Source organism: Metopolophium dirhodum, chromosome 2 (assembly GCF_019925205.1).
Source record: "Metopolophium dirhodum isolate CAU chromosome 2, ASM1992520v1, whole genome shotgun sequence".
Classification (NCBI taxonomy): Eukaryota; Metazoa; Arthropoda; class Insecta; order Hemiptera; family Aphididae; genus Metopolophium; species Metopolophium dirhodum.
Window position 1 is genome coordinate 7,952,403 of NC_083561.1, and position 21,706 is coordinate 7,974,108.

The 21,706-nt window shown below is 37.2% G+C and overlaps 2 protein-coding genes across 3 annotated transcripts in view; one reads left to right on the forward strand and one right to left on the reverse strand.

Moving 5' to 3' along the window:
- Window positions 1-1,534: 1,534 nt before the first annotated feature.
- LOC132938622 (zinc finger protein castor homolog 1-like) overlaps window positions 1,535-21,706 on the reverse strand; it is an 87,521-nt gene continuing 67,349 nt past the window's right edge. The window contains exons 5-20 of one of the 2 annotated variants that reach the window (XM_061005555.1): window positions 16,844-17,105; window positions 16,548-16,746; window positions 16,253-16,469; window positions 14,677-15,472; window positions 14,095-14,227; window positions 13,682-13,963; window positions 12,544-12,776; window positions 12,223-12,353; window positions 12,000-12,092; window positions 11,813-11,905; window positions 11,236-11,408; window positions 5,644-5,782; window positions 5,246-5,440; window positions 3,985-4,384; window positions 3,089-3,177; window positions 1,535-2,901 (exon numbers count right to left, since the gene is read on the reverse strand). In XM_061005555.1, the coding sequence (XP_060861538.1) occupies window positions 2,627-2,901; window positions 3,089-3,177; window positions 3,985-4,384; window positions 5,246-5,440; window positions 5,644-5,782; window positions 11,236-11,408; window positions 11,813-11,905; window positions 12,000-12,092; window positions 12,223-12,353; window positions 12,544-12,776; window positions 13,682-13,963; window positions 14,095-14,227; window positions 14,677-15,472; window positions 16,253-16,469; window positions 16,548-16,746; window positions 16,844-17,105 (3,710 nt within the window). In that variant the 3' untranslated portion in view covers window positions 1,535-2,626. The remainder of the gene's footprint in view (window positions 2,902-3,088; window positions 3,178-3,984; window positions 4,385-5,245; window positions 5,441-5,643; window positions 5,783-11,235; window positions 11,409-11,812; window positions 11,906-11,999; window positions 12,093-12,222; window positions 12,354-12,543; window positions 12,777-13,681; window positions 13,964-14,094; window positions 14,228-14,676; window positions 15,473-16,252; window positions 16,470-16,547; window positions 16,747-16,843; window positions 17,106-21,706) is intronic. The other variant, XM_061005556.1, reaches the window with a different exon arrangement.
- Window positions 9,400-11,195, forward strand: LOC132938624 (ciliary microtubule associated protein 1B-like). Its single transcript, XM_061005560.1, has 2 exons — window positions 9,400-9,942; window positions 10,733-11,195. Exons 1-2 carry the CDS (start codon window positions 9,565-9,567, stop codon window positions 11,087-11,089), a joined length of 735 nt encoding a protein of 244 aa, XP_060861543.1. The 5' UTR covers window positions 9,400-9,564; the 3' UTR covers window positions 11,090-11,195.

Below are 21,706 nucleotides of genomic sequence, written 5' to 3' on the forward strand. Positions count from 1 at the left end.
AAAAAAATAATAATAATAATAATAATAAACAAAGATTGTACAATCAAATATCTGTGATCAACTCACCGTCGTAAAGATAATCTAAAGTCAAATATACAAAAAAAAACTGATAATAATAATGTGTTAAGGCACTAATTAACCCATAATAGTATATAAATATTTATATTCAAATGAATTATTTAATTTTTTATTACAATTACACAATATATTATTATTATTAACTATATAAAAATCTAAACACAGTACCTAGTTGAAAAATAATATTTGTATATATTATATACATATATATATATATATATATATATATATATGGCAGCCGTGAAAATCAATACGAATGTATACCGAAAAAAATTCTATCACAATATTTGTAAAAAAAAAATCAAAATTATTATCGCTCAGGTATGATACTGCTGCGTCCGTGATGGCGTAATATTATCATGTTATGTTTAAATTTCAACAGTTTTTTTGCTCTCTCATCGTTTACATTTTTGTATCCCCTCCGAAAAAATCCACAGCGATCATCTCAACTTCTCGTCCTCGGTCGGGAAGGGGAGTTTACCTCCCGCGTTAAAAATAAATATAATACAAAACACTCTTCGGTGAGCAGGGGGGGAGGGGAGATGCATAAAACGGCATGATGTGGCGAGTGGTTGACTTCAATCGCCAATCGCGCAATAGAGAATTTACAATACAAATGATGTACCTAATAATAATAATAATAATAAAATAGGTATGGCTGGGGGTGTACCTAAACCGGAAAAACAGATCGACGATACAATTTCTTTTCGCCAGATAGGCAAAATTTTTCCTGACATTCTATCCGTCTCCCACTCAGCGACAACGCCTTGCGCACCCTCGAGTTTCGGCAACGGACTTCCGCACCAGCAATCCCCCCCTCCTTCCAAACGTTGCATACTAACGTAAATAAAATATCATATAACAATATTCATGATAACACGATTTGCATGTTTGATTTATATGTTTTTATTTTGAATTCTAAATTCTATTATAATATGTCTGTACCTATATAATATACAAAAACCCAATACAATGAGTCATTGTCAATGACACTATCGAAAATCATACAATATTGTTATATGTACGCACTACGCAAGGCATTAAAATATGATATTAAGTCTATGTAATCGAGTTTTTCGGTTGATCGATATAATATAATGCTATAGGTAGGTACGTATTATAATAAATAATAATATGTTTAATATTTACATAGTTCTATAGTCTATAGGTACTATGTAGATCACTCGCACGACGTGTTCTTGTCTGACCGCGCGCGCACACACCCATGTATGTTATTTTAATTATTTATATTATTTCGCAGTAGTCTATATAAAGAATATATATATATATATATATGATATATATTAAATATTTTATGTACACGGTTTTTTTGGGGGTGTTTATACAAATAATAATAATAATAATAAATCAATATCACAAAAGAAAAAAAAATAATAAAACCGCCAAACGAGGTGGGAGGAACGGTTTCCAAAAATAAGTTACACGATTAAAAATATAATAATATAATAGGTAAGTGTATATTATAATATAATATATACATAAATAATATTACAAAACGAGAACTTGGTCTGTTAAAAGATGATTAATAATATAATAATAATTAGAAATAATAAGCGAGACTAGTTTTAAAAAATATAATAATAATAATAATAATAATAATAATAAAGATAGTGATCGACTCGGAGAGTCTTTATTCATAAAAAAAATTATATATATATATATATATAGCTATATATAACTCGTGTTTAATATTGTGGTCATAATATAATAGGTCTATGATATGTCGTGGGACAGAGTTAAACCTCCCTACGCTGTACAATAAGTGATCACGCACGACGGATATACCGTGGTTATGGTTAGGGTCTAGGGGTTGTGTGTGTGTGTGTTGTGAAGAGTGGAGTAGAGAGTGTCGGCCACCCGCCCACCCCCAACGACATAGTCGCAGAGCATTAAAAACATGTATTGCCATCGACTTACTACGGTTGAGCGTTTATACAATGATGATACTATCATACCTGTACAGTGTACACACATAATATATCTGAGTGTAGGTAATACTAGGTAAATGGTATGATATAATATAAATTACAATTATATAAATATTTTTTCTCTCTCTCTCTCTATACCTATATAATAATAATATAATAATAGTATGTAACATAATATACATAATATCGACACTGATCCGCGTAAATATATATATATATATAGGTACACCCTGTGTGTATGTGTATACAAAATAAATTATTAAATCAAAACGAAAAAAGAAATATACATCGCGAAAATATACCTACTAAAAATTCGATTACATAATATTATGTTATTATATTATATCCATTTCGTATAGACGTATAGCATAGGTACCTACTACCTATACCTATCGTAACAATAATATTTTTCAACAACGAATTATTGGCATAATTATATACTATAGACATCGACACGCGTACATAATAATATGATTGTAATAATATTTATATATATGTCTATATAGGAACTGATATATACATAATATAAAGAGAGAGAGAGAGAGAGAGAGTGTGTGAGACGTGCGCTGATCTGTACCCGTCGATCGTGCAGTGATGCATCATTCCATGTGACGGTACTTGTGGGCCGTCATCTGGGACAGGCCGAGCACGGCGTACTGGCAGCTCAAGCAGTGGTAGTGTGTCTGCTTGCCGGAGTGCACGCATCCACCGGGCTGGCCGCATGCCTGCGCCGGGGTGAACTTCTCGAAGCCAGCGGCCATGATGGAGTCAAGCTTCTGGTGCTGGCGCCGGTGAGCCACCACTTTGTTGGTGTCGGTGCACACGAACTCGCACTTGAGACAGTGGAAGTGCGATGCCTTGTTCTGACCGGTACCTATGTGCGGCGAGCGGGAGAAGAGAACAAAAACGTGATTATAATAACGGGCATCGACTTCGTCACGGGTTAGGTATACTATGATATGGAAACGGGAGACAGGTTTATTGCCGAAAACGTTTTCAATTATGTAGGATATATTATAACATGAAGGTCAATAATGGACATAGTTAAAAGGTGTACTCACTTATGGCAGAAATGTAAGTGCACTCTGCTCGTCCGCACGACACGTTGGCCCTGTATTGCTGGAAATCGCCTCCCATCAGAGTATCGAGTCTGCGAAAAAAGAAAACCAAGGTCAGATAAACGGTACACGCACCACATGCCAAACAATATGTATAAGTATATTATTTTAAACTAAAAACAAAGACACAGTACAAAAAAAGACATAAAATGTAAGCATAATTATTATATCTCTTTATAACATTATTTATCCTCGAACGAATTATATGATTTTATTATTTTGGTAAGAATCAAAAAAAAAAAAAATATTGAAAATGTGGGTGGGGGTAATGCATTGTAAAATCAAAACAGAGGGTGCGAAATGGCCGTGATACAAACAAAAGGCAGAGCACAATTATTTCAAATAACGCTGCACTGAAAATTGTTTTTCCTCAGATATTATTTTGATATTCAGCCAAAACTGTGTATCATTTGTTAATCAACGCCTCGAGTCATCCAGGGGGCAGGGGACTTAATATTTTATTTTTAAATCGCGATGAAATAAAATATTGGTTACATATATTATAATATTTATATCATTACATGTTTATTCGATGTTTAAAAATTCAAAATCCAAGAACATCTTTTCGTGTTCGTTGTCACTGTACATAATATTAGTCGACGAATTGTCTGTGGTATGGGTAAATAATATGGATACGGGCATATGGCATAATAAAATATAATAAATTAATAATATATTAATATAGATACCAACGCCAAGACATAATATGTCATCGTCGTGGTTAGGTCAGGTTAGGACGTGCTCTATACCTGACACGTACACAGTAAAACAACCTCCGGAGAAGGTTTTAAATCATAAACAAGCTCTGCCTATATTATTACGACGTTATCGGAACGTACCTCTCGTGTCTAGCCGTGTGCTGCACGAATCTGGTCTTGTCACAGAAACTGTAACCGCAGTCCTGGCGCATACAGTGGAAGTGCGTCTGGTGCTCCCTGTAGCCGCAATGCGCGTAATGACAGTCCTCGTTGAATCGAAACCGGAGGTATCCCTCGGGAACTGGTTCGTCCTTGAGGATGCGCATCGAGTTCTGGACGCGTGCCTTCCTCATTTCCGGGCTCATGTCACGCGACGGCGACACCGGCCGGTTGACGTGGTGATGTGGCGCCGCGGCGGCTGTTCCGTCGCTGCCGCCGGCCGCCTCGCCGCCCCGATGGTGGTTCAGCAGCCCGTTGTGGCCGGCCGCCGCCAACATGGTCTGGTGGTGGTTGAAGCCCGGCGGTGGAGCGAACATCAGGCCTATAAAATCCGGAAAACGGAGCGTTACTAAATATGTTTATCGTATTATCACAATGTATATTATTATATTAACGTCGAGGTTGATATTGTTGGTATATTGATCGGGTGAGGGTCGCGATGGTCGGATTTGAAATTATTATAAATACCAATTTTGACTGTCCACCGTAAAAAAATATATACATATTATATAAAAACCATTACTGATATAACAGATATTGTTCATTTTTGCAGTTATGCCAATTATATCGCATTTGGCCATGTAGTATAATATTATATAATAAACTCATTATAGACTATATAACACCGGATTTATCTCACTTATTATCACTCACTTACATCATGTCGTACTTTGATGACTATTTAAAGTTTAAACCCTATCAGCTGTACAACATCGGTAAACCAGACCGTCCGAGGACAGTTCAATGTATTATTGAATAGCCTATACGAAACGCCGCGTGACCATAATTTTGTCAAATCTACATTTTTGCCCATTACGGACACACACCATGCGCGTTGATTGGGCAAAAACAGTATCGAGTGATGATAAAACGAGTTAAAAACTAAAAATGCATGTTGTATTTGCGACGTTTGAGACTGCAGCGTTACAACGTTTTACTCCTGTATATTTGGTGGTGGGTCTCATATGACATGGGATTTTTTAGGGTCTTCGGACCAGCAATAATTGACAGTCACATATTCGGATTGTATTATTTGTTTACTGAATTTACGGTGCGATATAAAAAAAAACCACCAACACACTGGCCGGTGAAATGAGTATTATGTAACATATATTTATTTATTGTAATCAAGACAATATTATGTTATGTTTGTGTGGTGTTGCACTGGTGTGTAGGTACTTACTGGTCGGAGACGAGTACATGGCTTGGATGGCGTGTGGCATGAAAGGCAACCCTTGGGACGTCATCAGAGACGCGAACTGTTGGTTGGCCATAGCGGCTGCCATGGCTGCACCGAATCCCGGTATATTAGTATACGGCGAGTGCGGCATACTGGCGGCCGAGTTGCTGTCGCCCGAGATCGGCATCATTGTCAGTGCTGCGAGCATGCGGTAAATACATATTATAATTATTGTTAGTTACTATATTGGTATAAATAGAACTGTTTTAGCCTTTAAAATACGAATTGAATTCAAGTTGTTCAGGAATATTTACTATCAGAGGATATAATAATATGTACTTTTGGTCAACCGGCTATAATTTTTCGGGTGATATAATTATATTTGTAAAAACATTTCTCACCGGGTGGATGCTGTGCGATCTCTTCGGTATCGTCGTTGTTGTTGTTATTGATGTTCTCGGTTTTTTGCATAAACGTCGGCAAGGCGCCCGGCGTGTGCTTGATGATGTGCGGCTTGAGCTTGTCCAATTCCGAAAAAGCCTTGAAAAAAACGAAAGATAGATAGTCGTTTTTTAATGACGTTAATAATATTGATATTATAATATATAGTAATTCATTGATGCTGCTGCACGCAGACTGACTCGTTCGTGTATGATATATTATCGGCAATCACGGATATAATATGATATAATATAACGAGTAAATTAAGGACGAGACGATGAAGACGCGTAAAAACTAAACATTTTTGCTGTCTACAGCCGCGCACGTTTCCAATTTGCTCGTTATCACGGCAATTTATTAAATGCTATACTATTTGTACGATTACTACCTATATAAAAATGTATAATTTATTATTATTATCCATATAACGTAAAGCATATTTTTTTAATCTCAAAACTGGGTAAACGTGGGCGTGAACGACGTGCTTATAGTTTATTTTTTCCGCTACATCGGGTAAGTGACTAGGTTTGGCGGGTAAACGAACTCCGATCTGAATTTATAAATACAATACAAGTGAAACAAAGCGTAGGGTAATGCAGGGCATTCCACTGTTGTACGCCAACAGGTTGCGCCACGTGTTTGTTTTCCAGCGACGTGCATGATATTATTTCCTCGAAATCACAAGAAAAGTAAATGTCTTCGAAACTATATACCAAATCGATTGTTGGTAACTTTTTTCGTATTTTACTCATGAATAACGAGTGTCAGCGTAGGTCATTTAATATTTTATCATTAACCTACTGACGAAATCTTCACGAATAATATATAAAATATAAGATAGGTATAAAAGAGTTCAGTGCAGCTAAGGGCTTCTGTAGGTAAAAAAATTGATTGGCTTCGATTAATGTACCAATATTATAAATAGTTTTCATGTCTGAAATTTGTGCGAGCCATTTCTTATAAATGTGTAAAGTTTTATCGAGTGATGAAAATATATAAACGAAAAAAAGCTTTTATTTTTATTACGGTACCATACTTCCTATACCAAGCTTAAGGCTTTACGTTCGGTATACCGCAATAATAATATCGATAGTAAAAATAATAACCATGCATTATAATAATATGCCTATAATATATTTTTATATATAATACCAACTTCGCATGGCGATGACCTGCGGGCAGAGAAGACCCTCTCGATCGTGGCATATAATAATTTCTTTGTATCGATTGGTCGTAATTTATTTTATTATATATTATTTTTTGAAGTGCGTTATCCACCAATCGGCGGAAACAAACGATTGCGTGGCGTATTATACAGTACGATAAACGTGAATATTATCGTGAGCGATATCATCACGCCCAGCAGCCCAGGACACGTTGTTATTAGTATTGATATTATTGCACCGATGTCAGCGCGAAAAAAGAACAACGAAACGAAAAGACAAAACGAAAAAAAAATTGAAGGTCACATCGGCAATTATATAGTAGAGGTACCTATATTATGTTGTAATGATATTTATTGTCTGCATTTACGCGCAGCGTATGATTTTATATTAAAATTATTATTTATTAAACGCACGCATCGGGCGTACTACAGGTCTTCGTTGTTGGGAATTATCGATCGCAACAAATATAAAAGTAGAATGTACGTAAATAATTAAAAGTGATAAATCGACAATAAAAAAAAAAAAAAAAAACGACCATTAACCACGTTTTTCGTTAACACATCACATAGGTATATAGGTATTATCTGTCTAGCAGTTTTTCTCGTTGTTTTTTGTCAATTTATTTATTTTTGCAACGAGCGAGTCTTCGTCGTACGAGCAATAACAATAAATAATAATCATATCATAAATATATGTGCATATTATAAGACCCATACGGTCCACATCATTTTGCGCAGCAGTAGAACTATAGAGAGAGAGGTGATAATAATACGCGCACTGGAATTTTACATGCCGCTGTGAATAAACTGTGCGTAGCAATTATAACGACCCAGTTGCTGATAGTGTCTTGGTTTTTCAACGACAATTACACGGTTTTTACTTTTCTGCAGACGACTTGACAGATTTAACGACAACAGACTCGGCCGAAACACGTTAATATTATCATTATTGAACGCTGCAGGTAGTCTGCTCGCATATAATATATATTATATAATATATATAAATGTGACGCAAAGCAATACGAAATGAATAATTTAACGAATAACGATTAAAGAAATGTATAATATGAACATTGAACACCGTCCGGATTGCGGGTGGAGTGCAGCTAACGTCGCGAGAGGGGCCGTATAGTAAGTCCGAGTATTAAAATCGACCGGTTTTCGCTCGGATATCGTTAAAATGAGTAAACCGAGCCACGTTTTACTGCACATATTATTACTATTATAATTATTATTTGTATTATTTTATTATACAGGTGTGAGTCTGGGAGAGTGAGTGGAATCGAAAAATTCTATAATAATTGAAAAACAATCGGAAGCAATGAAAATTATTTTTATCACGTAAACATTTTCCGATAATAATGTATGTATGAATACGACACGTGATGTGGTGGTGGCGATGGTGACGGCGGCGGCGGTAGTGGTAGCGACTTGTTGCCCGGCCGTTAGAAATCGCGCGATGCGTGACAACACACAAAACCCTGGGAAAACGGCGGCGGCGGCGGCGGCGGAAATCATTAGCAGCGCGATTCGGCGGGAGCCAAAGGGGAAATACGCCCGTAGTTTTTTAATCGTTTTTTTTCCGTTTCCGAAAAAATTAACACCCGGAAAAGGAACGAGTGGTGCGAAAAAATAAATAAATAAAACGGCTACGAACGCGGTCCGCGTACATAATAATTGTCCCGGAGTCGTCAATCATTTAACTCTTTCGTTACGCGTGTCATTCGCGATTGCATATGTTCAACGAAAAAAAAAAATATATATATTATATAAAAACGAAACGCGCACCCTGCGCGTATTTCCCGGGGACTCGACGACAATAATTATCGCAACTTGTACGTATATACGTGGCCGGAACGAAAATCGAAAGAAGTGAAAAAACGAAAAGGGGTGAACGCCGCGGAAACCGATGACATTGATGCTGATCGATTATCGATTTTCTCGTGGCGGCGGCGGCGTTACACGCGGCGGGTAAAAAATAATAATGATAATAATAAAACCGAGCCGGGTGCGTTTTTTCTCCATAATATTCGCCTTTTGTCGTCGCATCATTAATCATCTTTTCGGAAGCGATTCCGCACGATCGATTAAAACTACTACTACTACACGATTACTAATACCTACTCGTTTCTTTTAAAAAATTATTTTTTCCCTTCTTTTATTTCCTTAAAAAACAATTTTTTTGCAGAAAAAGTTTATTTTTTTTATTTAATGTGCTTGAAATTCTCACGAGATTGTTATTTTCGTTATTGTTAACGAAGTTGTTGATGCGAAATTCAAGACACGTAACCGGATACCCTCCGTTTCTTTACAAATATTGAGTGTTTTTTTTTCACGCCATCATCAATTTTAATCAGCAAGGAGTTGATAGTGTGAAATGTGCGCGCACTTAAATTGATTAGAATTGAAACCGTTTAATGTGCCCCGTATTGCCGTTTATATTTTAAAGACGGAATAATTCCGGCCGAATAATTTTTTACGCGCCGTTGTTGAAATATTATATCAAAATAATAATACGTAGTAACTATATATACACAAAAAACGATTGGTTTCGTAAATTTTCGTTTCCACGTCGACACAGTGTATATAGGTACACAATATTTATAGGTGCATAATATTATACTATATTATTTTAATATACGTTCCATTTTAACGAGAATAACTAAAAATTGTCTGCCGAAAATAATTTTAAAACCACCTATACCTATACGTTATCATGAAAAAGTGTCCGGAATACATGGACCGCAAGGTGTTCGAATTCGGAACGGAGGATGCGGGCCCAGGACCTGCAGCATACGGGGCCCGGACGACGGTGGGTCGCCTGAACCGATTGCCCACCGTAGCCGGTGCACCATCGTGCTCGATGCACCAGAGACTGGACTTGGGCAACGAGACCGAGGGGCCAGGGCCGGTAGTGTACAATCTGGCACAGCTGACGTGCCGTGGTCGAGCCATGGCGCCACGGTACAGCATGGCCAAGAAACTGCCTTTCGACGGCGACATGGACAACCCGGGACCGGCGGCGTACAAGCCTAGAGTCCCGGTCAATGGTCCGGTACCCAAGATGCTGTTTCGGATAATCGACCCAGATCCCGTAACGTCGAAAATATACTATTATTATAATTATTTTAATTTTAAATTACTAGGTGTGCCATGTGGACACATCTGGTTAACTAGGTACATATTCCACTATTGATTTCCTTTTTTCAAAACAGTTTCAATTCAAGAACGAAATAAAAATTAGTCAAATATTGATCATTAAAGAGCTGTAATTCTGTCATGACATAAAATATTATGATTTTTTATTATATCAAATTTTAAAATCGAGTCCTTCCCTGAAAACAGTACTTTTTGAGTTATGTCAGTCTTGAACACCCAGTTCGATAATTAATAGTTTTTAGGTATATACCTACTATACGTCAGCTACAGGTGAGACTCACAATCTGACTAACTTTTGGCAACTGGACAAAATATCTTCTATTTTAATGATAAGTTTATATCATGATTCATTTTTTAGAGTGGAGTGTACCACAAATCCCCAAATATTTTAGCATGGAAGTATATTTGGGAATTTTCATTTATTTAAAAACGAAGATTAATCAGATTTCGAAATGAAAAGAAATTTATAAATATAAAACTTTTCTAAAATGTATACATATACCGATTGTGGCAGTGAAAATGTTTAAACTTTTAATATGCCCGATATGCTCATATATTATAAGATACACATGTGATTTATAGTTGTTATTTTTCGTCTTATCAAATTTTAATTTGTACGATCCATCGCGTAATAGTATAATATTATTCGTCTGTATGTTATATGTAATTGACTACTTATGTATAAGGTTGATTTATTATTGTGTGCATATATATGTTTGTTTAAGAGAGCCGTCAACCCTGGGTCCAACGTTTACAAGTTGCCGTCAACACTGTCGCGCAAAAAGATTACGCTGGCCAAGAAAATCGACGAAATCATAGACATCAAATCACCCGGTCCGGTATATCAAACGGTGCCTTTGAACAAATACAAAACGAAAGCGCCCCAATACAGTCTGTCGAAGAAATTCGAAAACCCTCTGTTGGCCAACGAGATGAATGGCCAATCGCCGAGCCCGCAGGCATACAATCCCACGCTCAAGTACAAGTACAAAGTTATGCCGAAGTTTTCGTTCGGGATGCGGCGTCCCGATAAATTTCCACCATTAGTGGTGTGTGGCGACGATGTTAAAATACCAAAATAAACGGTTTGTAACTATATTTCCGTCTAAGGACCTCGCCGTCGCGTGTCCGTAGCGTATAAAGGCACTATCACGACATAATATACCTACGTCCTACAGGGTATACGAAAATAATATACCATTATTAATTTTGTTATATTTGTATTTACCTGATTGCACGCGTTACAGTGATAATGTTCTTTTCGTTTGAGCTTGCAGAAAGCGCGGCTGCAGGGTTGTTCGGGTCCGTATTTCTCATGCCGTTCTAAACTCATCCACTCTGGTAAAACTTGAATAGTCACGACCGGTTCGATACTCAAACTGGAATCTGTTTTCGGTTTTTCTAAATAATGCACAAACAATATTTCCATTAGTATTTACTAATTATTAAAGTAGTTAAATTTATATTGGCAATTTAATTCGATACTTAAATAATTAATAATCAGTACTAGCTAATTAATAACAAGATTCGAATGGTGCACAATCAAGTCTTTCGACTTCATTATAATATATAGTGTGACAATAATAATAAGTCGTGTAAAATGTTCGATCACTTCCACCGAAAAAAGCGAAGCTAATAAATTATAATAATATGTGGGTATAATATATAATATATAATATATATATAGTAAATACGTAATATGCGTATATCGTATACAATCAATTTCTAAATAATATAAATATATATATAAAAAAAAAAAATAAAAAAATAATGATAACTATAATAATAATTTCTGCATGACCCACCTGTCAGGGTTGCAGGGTCTGAAAAATTTGGAGAGGAACTCTTAGCGTTCGATAGGCCGCTCATAGGGTAGAAAGTGCCCGAAGCCTTCACCACTTTGAACAAGACAGAAAAAAAACAATCAAGACAAAAATACTACGCTAAGATAATTCGTTTAAAACAGAAATAAATAAAAAATAAAACACATACCCGTTGTCGACCGTTGGCTGGTAGCTGAATCGGACGGCGAAGGGGTGGCTTGGGGTCTCGCCGGAGACAAAATCTCTTCTTTGATTTGAGGTTCTGTGACAAACGACGGGCGAGTTATATTATTATATGGTTATAGGTATACGCTGTTTTTATTATTCCGTAATAATACTGGTAAACACAAATTGTTTATTACAATATTATTGAACGTTTAGTGCGAACTTACCTAATTTCTCAGATATCTGCAAACCAGCGGTGGCCTGATGTTGTAATAAATGTTGAGCCATCTGAGTGTATCTGGTGAACGAGTAACCGCATCCAGCTCGCACGCAGTGAAAATGCTTATTGATCGTGTTACTGCAAAAATATTGAAACGGACCGTGAAATAAAAATATAACGAACCACGTAGGTATATGGCGTACAGCGTGTTATATATACTATTATTATTAGATATATAATAATATCAACTGCTGCAGGGGTTCGGGCTAATTATTTATTTTTTTCCCGTCGTTATATAATATAATAATTATGTTGTAATTGTACTCACTTTGCGCACGTCTCCAGCCGGCAGTCGACCGATCGGTCGAAGAACAAAAATCCTTCCATGATGGTGACGTTGTCATGGAAATGGGTGGAATGGGCTTGTAACTCTTCGTCGTTGTCTGTGGCGAAAAAGCATCGGGGCCGGCGGCAGTGATAGTGCAACGCGACGCCTTCACTGGTGTACTTGCAGAGATTGTCCGGACAACCGTATCGATATTCCTCGAAACAGTGTTGTTCCTGAAAAAGGACGTAAATGCATATTTTATGAATCTCAGAAAACAAAACGTTTGAAAAAAATATAATATAATTGTGTTTTATTCATACGTATGTATGTTATATAAAATAGTGACGGTTTCTTTTTCACCCGTTGTGGTTACGATACGAAGATACGAAAATTAAAAAAAAAAAAAAAACCAGAAACATTATATGGCCAAAACTCGATATTTCAGTCGAAAAAGGCATAATTATCAATTTAACATAGGTACATTTTTAAACATATCAATTACATTCTTAGTATTTCTTATGAACAATCTCATCTCGTGGAATGTGTTTAGAATATGTATGTATTTTTTTTCATGTATATGGCCATAGAATAAAAACCGTCAGAGAACGTCGTCGTAACGTGATGCCCTGCCTGACCCCGTGACGAATCCAGAGGGGGGGGGAGACAGAACCCCCCCAGACATAATATTTCTCCAATTTTTTTATAATTCTATAATTACTATACGTACTATAATTAGTACCTTAGACATATAATATATGTATTATATGATGTCTATGGATTAGAAATTTAGAACTATATATACCTAATATAATCAATAATTTATTTATTACATTAAAATTATACTAATATTAAGTATTGGAAATAAAAATAAAGTGTATATTGTAATTGTATTGTGAAAAAATCGGTGCCCTCCCATCCCCAGATCTTTACTCTGGATCCGTGCCTGGGCCCCGACCCCTACAAACTATCAAAACACGACCCCAACCCTCGCATCGAAAATCGGATGAAAAAACCTATCTATTAAAACCACATCTATTGGTGCAGCACAATATGACACGACAATGCCATTACAATAATATGATATGCATATAAATATCGCGTATCTTCGTTTTTTTTTTTACGTCACGGTGAGTCTTACCAGGGTGGTCTGGGTGGGCACTTCCGCATCTTCCGACTGTTGCGACTGTCCCGACGACTGCGATGGCTTGGGCAATTTGAAACTGGTAAATATGGCCTGCGGGGAATCACCGGTGGACCCGCCTGCATAGTCATTCCATACTTCGATCACCCGGTTCTTTGGTGGTCGGCCGCGCTTCCTCCTGAACAGAGCGTCCAACGAATTGTACTGACCGTATGGGATGTCGTGGCTCTTGATGTGTTCGCCGCGTTCCGACGGCAGTACCGCCTCGTAACATCCTTCCTGCAAAGCGTACGCACCCCGTGTTATTATTATTATTTCCACTTTATTGATAAGGTACTATGGTCGCGTATTGTGTGTGTATAGTGAGTGAGTCATGTCGTTTAATCCATGACTGTGTAGTGTGTACTTACCAAAACGCAATGGAAATGCTGGTCTTTGGTGCACGTGTCCTGACAGTAGGCCGGCCCGCCTGGGTAAAAACTCTCGTTGATCCGTTCCTGGTTGTCGTGGTTACGAGCGTGCGTTTCGGCCTCGTCTTGAGTCCTGAAAACGATATCAATCACGGATGTTTAGATTATAGGACAATTGTATATTAAACAATTCAGGCGACACAGCAGTCAAAATTCGTCTTGTGTCAAAATAATCCCTACTGTACATTACCACAACCTATAAATTATAATCTAATCTTACGAAAAACTATCGTTGCAGAAAACTAAAAGTATTGAAAAACTTTGCTGATATTGAATATATAAATTTTTTTAACAAAATAATACGTTTTCTGTAGTAACTTTGTGAATTGTGATTTCAAATTTAAATTGCACATAAATACGTCATAATACTATAATACGTATTCAATATAAGTAAATTTGAAAAAAAAGTATTTGTACTTAAAAATTATTATATTTTATACTAGGTATATTCATAGTATTTTAAAAATATTTTCAAAGTATCCTTTATATTTCTGGATTATTGCTCACACGATATTAACTTACTTGACGGGCGATTCGCAGTTGGGCTCTTTGCAGTGGAAATGGTCGGTATCGGACATCGCACAACCAGATCCACCGGTGCACGTGTTCGGTTTGAACCGGGTCAGGTATCTTGGCCACATCTCCACATCTTCGGGCGACCCACCGTCCGCACCACCGGTGGACGAGTTGTCTGTGAAGAACCCGTGACCACCGATCATCTTGGACGGGGCACGCGGCGTAGAGGACAGTGGCGACATGGGACCGCCGCCTCCGTCACTCGAGCTGTTGCTGTAGCTGGCCGCGTCGCCGGCCTGCGCAGCAAGCGCGGACAGAGAGGCCAATGAGTTGGCCTGCTGGTGGAGGAACTGCAGCGAACTGCTGGGTGATATCGACAGCTCGTTCATTTGCGAATCTGCCGCGGCCGTTGCACCGTGAGCCACTCGTCTCCCGTCCCATGGCACCCATTCATCGTCGCTAACCTGGTCCGGTGGGTTGCCGGCGCTAACGCCGCCACTAACAACGACGCCGCCGACGACACCACCGCCGCCACTTCCAGCCATGTTCATCACGGCCTGTTGGGCCAGTTTGAACTTTCGGTACGCAATTTCGCTGTCCTTGCGCTCGTGCTTCCGCTTGTGGCTCAGTAGCTGCCCGCTGGAGTGCAGAACGTAGTTGCACCCGTCCCGCACACAGTGGATGTGATTACACACCTGCGAAAACCGGCAGTTGGAAAAACCACACGGGTCTGGTTTCATGAACTTCTTGAACCCGTCTCTCGCCAATTGTTCGTCCTTAATGTGATAGGTCTTATGTTTTTCTGGAAAAATACCAACATGCGTCATGTATTACGTAAAACACGCGATCAAACAGTGGCGTCATTGCACGTGGGGGCAACATATTGGCCAGCCTTTCATATACGAATAAATAATGATACGAGTTTTTCCTTTTACAATAATAATATATAGGTTAGGTTCCACAGACCTCCATGTATCAGTGAACTGGCTGAGTAACGAGCTTTGTATTTTTCACCCATATTGGTCGATATTATATTAATATTATTATAAAATATGTATACGATATTAGAAATCTGTATAATTCTATATACCATAATGTAATACAGTGAAACTTCCATATTACGAAGACTGACGGGAAACAAATACAATTTGTGTTATAGAGAATTTCGTTAAATAGAATTAAATAAAATTGATTTTAATTAGGTTTGGTTCATAAAAATATTTCGTCAAACAGAAAATCTTGTTAAATGGAAGTTTGTTATATTATGGAAGTTTTACTGTAATATTATAACCACCTACTAACAGTCGAAAATATTAAAAACCACAAAATAGTGGTTATATAATACAGCTAAGAAAAATATTAAATTATTCATAGTATATTTAACTTTTTTTGATAGTTTTGATACTGTTGGACCGGATAATTCTAAAAATTCCTAACGATCAGGTCAGTAGACTTTTTTAAAATTAGATGGGGAGAGATGGAAGCTCCATCTTGCTCTCTGCGTACGAAAACGATGACCAACTTAATCGTTTACGAGTTATACGAATATATGAATTACAAAATTTAAACTAATGAGACTCACCCATGTCAGCTTTGTTTTTGAACGTAAACTGACAGTGATCACGTCTGCAGTGAAAATGAGTAGTTCTCTGACCGTAGAACGCGCAGTATGGTGTCCGACATTCTTCCGTGGCTCTAAGTCTTTGGAACCCTTCTTGTATTATGGCTGAATCCTTTCTGTGATAGTTTGCGTGCATCTGCACGTCGGACGTGCTTATATATACTTTATCACAGGTGCCCTGCGAAAAACAATTACGATAATGTAAATTATTGACGTATTGATATAATTACACTTTAAAGTTATAGGTACTACTCACTTGAATGCAATGATAATGTGTTTGCTTGCGGTTGTGACTGCATCCCTGATATCTGTCCGAACAGTCGTCACTAGGCGAGTATCTCATGAAACCGTGTTGCAAGCTCTCATCCCTCTTTTTGTGCCACTTGAAGTGTCTGATCATTTCTTCTTTCTTGACGAACACTCTCGAATTGCAGTCAAGACAATGGAAGTGCTCTCTGCGAGAACAAAACGAATAACAATAATATTACACTGTCTTGCACTGTTTTGCACAGCACTTCAGGCGAGTCGCCATGAATGAAGCCTTCGCCGTACCTGTAGTTCAAATCTCTGCACCGGGCTGATCCGCATTCCTGACAGCTACTGAATCTCCTCACGTAACGTGAGTAATCGCCACTGGTCGGCGTTGAGCACCCGCTACCTCCACTACCGCCGCCAACGGTGGACGAAGCCCCTTGTAACACCATTGTGACGTTATTGAGGGCCGAAGCGATCGAGGAAACTCCGCTTGCCTGAGATTCAGATCTGGTGGTCGTCAGCGCCAACGGACTCAAAGACCGTTTTGATATTCCGTTATCTGCAGAAAATAAAGTAAAGTTAAATTTATATATTTATAACACGATGTAATGTGTACGAGTATATTTATTATATATATTGTTAATGTATTAAAACACGCGACTTATAAGTCATCTTAGGCCGGGTGTCGAGTTACCCGTTCGGTTCTCAGCGAGGCCATGAGAAAAATGAGCGAATTTTTCAAATCCTCTATAAAGAATCCGTATATTGCGAAAACAAAACAATAACGACAATACGAGAAGCCACCGGATAGGGTTAAATCATTGTGTTCCCGGTAACCCGAGCTGTCCGTGTCACCTCATTTTACCCCGAAAAAAACCTTTCTTTGTACGCATGTAATACGAAAATATATAATAACAGTACATAATATAAAGTTGCAGAATGGTTTTTTGTGGAAAAAAAATATAAGGTGGCAGACGCGTAACCCGATGCTGGGCGAAAGGGGTGACACACGCAACCGGGAGAGACGCGCCGGACTGTTTTCCCATAATTACGTAGACTTGCAGTGGTCCAGGTGCGCGTAGAAACGAAATAATAAATCCTTCCCGAGCGAGACCAACCCTTTCGACAAAAAAAGAAAAAAAGGTCACCGTCTTTTTGTGAAAAAAATACCGCGAATACAATGAAACATGTGATGTTTAAAAAGGGAAATTTATCAAAAAGGGAATCGCGCTACATTGTGTTATATGTTATATTTTTTTAAGGAGTTTACACTGTCGGTTTCGTAAGATTATTATTTTATTCTTTTTCGTTACCTACATTAATATACGTGACGTTTTTTTTTTCATCTTTTTGCTCTGTTCCGATTCCCAGCAACCAAATTAATTTCCATAAATCCAATAAACGACGACGTAATAACAATGTTGCACCGTATTATAATTTGATAAAAGTCGTACACTCGAAATAGTTTTCTAATCACCACGATACGAAACAAGTATCTACGTGATAACAATCATTATTAAGACTCGCGTGTATTAAAATATTTTTGCATTTGATTTTCCCGGTTTGTCATTGCGCGATCGTATCGAGTGACGTCAAGGAAATCACGTGGGACAAAACACACGCACTCAACTAGACCAAACCCTGAGACTAAACGTGCCTAATATAATAATAATAATAATATAAAAGCGTTATTGTGCGCGTGCAGTAGCATGCTTGGCAGTTGCAAGTCATTCGTTGTATGTACACACTCGTATAGGTACGCGCGTCTTATGCTTCACACCGCCCTTGACACGGATAGTGGTTTACGAGTTAAGAAGAAAAAAATTAAACAAATAAATAAACGAAAAAGGCAATAATCATAAATACTATTTGTACGTAATGTAGGTGTACACATTTATATTATGTATATTCAATATTGTATATATTATACTGTGTACCACTATAATACCTACCCACTTTTTTTTTATTTCGAAAGATTTATTTACTATAATATAAGTATTTTTTTAGAGGAAAACCCCAAAATAATAAATATTATAAAAATCAAACACCGACATAGGCTGTATGACAAAATCTGACCCCAGTACCTATATATATTATGTATTGTATTATGATCGTTCGAGAATTTTGGGTCCAATATATCGTGATAAAGTATTTTTCTACGTTTTTTTTTTTAGCGAACTCATGCTCTGCGCGTCACTCAGCATTAATGCGAAGAATTGAAATTTATAAAAAAAAAAATACCCGTCGGCCAACGAAATATTTCGTTATCATCGGCGTGTCGCAACGTCTTCGATTGAAAGTTCACAATCGCCCTACCACCCCACAATCCATCCCTTACTACCACCGCCAAGCACCTATTCAGGCTCGATATATAGCCGTTTTCCCCTTTTATTTTACCAATAGCCCATATTGTGCGCGAAATTGAAAACTTATCAGATTCGGTTTAAATACGCATGTTCGGGTCGTCTCTCTCGTATCTGGTCGCGAGACGACACAACGCAAATTAAAAAAAAAAATAAAGAAAGAAACGGAGAAAGAATGTTATAATGAACATAGTTTTATTGTTCTAATGAAAACTATTGATCTCCGAGTAAACCAGGTATTTTTTTTTACATTATCGAACTTTAAACTTTTTAGCCATTGTTCGAGTACCTATTGTACAACTGACTGGAACAAAATAATAATAATAATAATAATAAAAAGTTTAAACGCACAGGCCTCGTAGACGTTTCACAAAAACTCAATCACCATGGTAACCGATTATTGTTGATATTATTGGAAATTCTTTCTTCTTATTTTTATTTATTTATTTTTTACTCCTATCCACTCTTCTCGACTTCTGAACATTTCTCTCCCTCCCAGCCCCCAGTACTCGTCTCACGTCCCTCTTCGACTTTAAAATTGATTATCCAGCGAATTCGTCTTTCCACTTGTATATATAGTATTATACGTACACAAGCCGGATTCAATAATACAAATCGGTTTAGTCTGTCGGTACTTCGGTAATATTTTTTTTCACGAGGAAACAACAAAAACAAAACGCCCACCGTTTTCGTGAAAATTCCGGGTTTGTATAAGTCGTCCATCACATTCGGCGGGCAGGGTCGTATACTCGTGTGCACGCGTTTGCAAATAATTACGGGGGCGAACTGCAGTCGCGGCGTCCTTGTAAATATACGAATATAATATGATAGTAAAATATTAAGTTATACAACACGAGTTAAAAGCTATATCCATACAAGCGCCATAATATTCCTCATGCAGTATACCATAGTACATATACACTTGACATTTATACTGTAATATTATATATAGTCGATAGTGTATAATATAGGCCGAAGTTCTGCAGACAAAAATTAAATATACTTATATAATAGTTATATTAGTTGTACTATACATAAGTTTATATCCATATATGCGTGCGTGCATGCGTGCAGCTATAGCTTCCGTCGGATGGTTTTCTTTTTAACTCGCTTTATTTATTATATTATTGTGTACGGGAATATTGTGCGTCTTTTTTTTTGCTGTTACTGTCCGCCCGTCTTCGCCCCTATGCACACGATACACACTAACACACGCGTACCGAATTTCTCGCGTATCATTTTTCCCGTGGGTGTACAGAAAATTACCTCGGGCACAAATCCATTTAGTATCGGTGTCACCTGCGATACACACACACACGCGCGCGCACACATAAAAAATACATATTCTGTCTCATAATTCATCGGATCCGCGTTATAAAGGGATGGTTTAACAAAAAAAAAAAAAAAAAAATGAAAAAATACCATTTTTACCACTATATATATACGGATTTCACGGGTTAAACACTATGTTTTTTTTACGTCCTTTTACAGAAAATTTAAAAATGATGATGAAAAGACACGATAATGGTATTTGAATTGTACGAAACGTGTCTTAAAGACATATATGAGGTCATGACGAAGCATAAACCGAAACGCTTATAGAGGTGTGGGCACGACTCCTCCGTGTACATATAATATATATATATATGCAGTATATACATTGCACGCGGGATTTAGTAGGGGAATGAAATAAAAAGAAATCGTTTTATTTTATTTTACTTTTGTATATATATTTTTCTCAACCGGTAGGTATTATACACTAAAAAAGAACATGTGGGTAAAATAAATATTAACAGAAAATATCTATGTATGCGGCACACAGGCCACAGCCGCCGGAGATATTTTGTACGCAGTGAAATCTGTGATATTTTTTCGTCGTGATTAATGGGCATCCGTTATCTATTCAGTGCCAGAAACAACGAGGAAAACGTTTTTTTTTTCTTTCTCTCTCCCCCTCCCCCCTTCGGATTTTCACCACCCGCGTTCGCGACTTAATGACTTCTCCCGGGTATGCGCTCATGTATACGAGTTGTTTTTTTTTTTGAGTACCTACACTTTAATACGTATATATAACAATATTGTTGAAAAATACACTATTGTATTGCTTGTTGTAATAATAATTTTGTCTCTTTTTATGTATATCTTAACAATGCTATACATATTTTATGATTATTATATTTTGTATGTTATGTTATCTTTAATATAGTACCTATTAACTTCTATTTTATATTGTTTTACTATAAGTCATTAAGTGTGTAAACTGATACTTAGTAATTAACTGAAATGGTAATTATTATTTAATCCATTATAGGCATACCCTGTTTAAATTTATAATAAATAAATAATATATTTATATATTGTACCCTGTACGCTCGTATATTATATTTACATTTTTGCAAAAAGTGTTGTAATTCGGATTGTTATTGGATTTTTTTCCATCTCGCGTCGCACGCGAGATGATCGAATTACAGTATCATACATTTTACAATTGCGGTAGGTGTACCTTTTCGCTGCAGCCGAAGCTGTTTCTTTCCCGTTTTCGTTGGTTTTCCTCGTGTGTGGTTTTTGTAAACATTTTATTCGACCAGTGCGTCACGGTCCGCGTACCCGTGGGATTAAGCAAAAACGCAGAGATATGATAGAAAGTAAAAAAAAAAAATGTAATAAACCAACAAAGAATAGTAGTGCGAATACAATATTGTGCAATCCGATCGTAGTCGCATGATCTGGATCCGAACGATAGTTTTACCAGCATGCATATAGGTAGTATACATAGTTGTACCGCGACTGTATTGTA

What these genes read in the sequence shown, in the direction of transcription:
- LOC132938624 (XM_061005560.1), top strand. Translation starts at nt 9,565, where the DNA reads ATGAAAAAGTGTCCGGAATACATGGACCGCAAGGTGTTCGAATTCGGA. An exon ending in GGATAATCGACCCAGATCCC is followed by an intron (nt 9,943 to 10,732) that starts GTAACGTCGAAA and finishes TGTTTGTTTAAG; the next exon opens with AGAGCCGTCAACCCTGGGTC.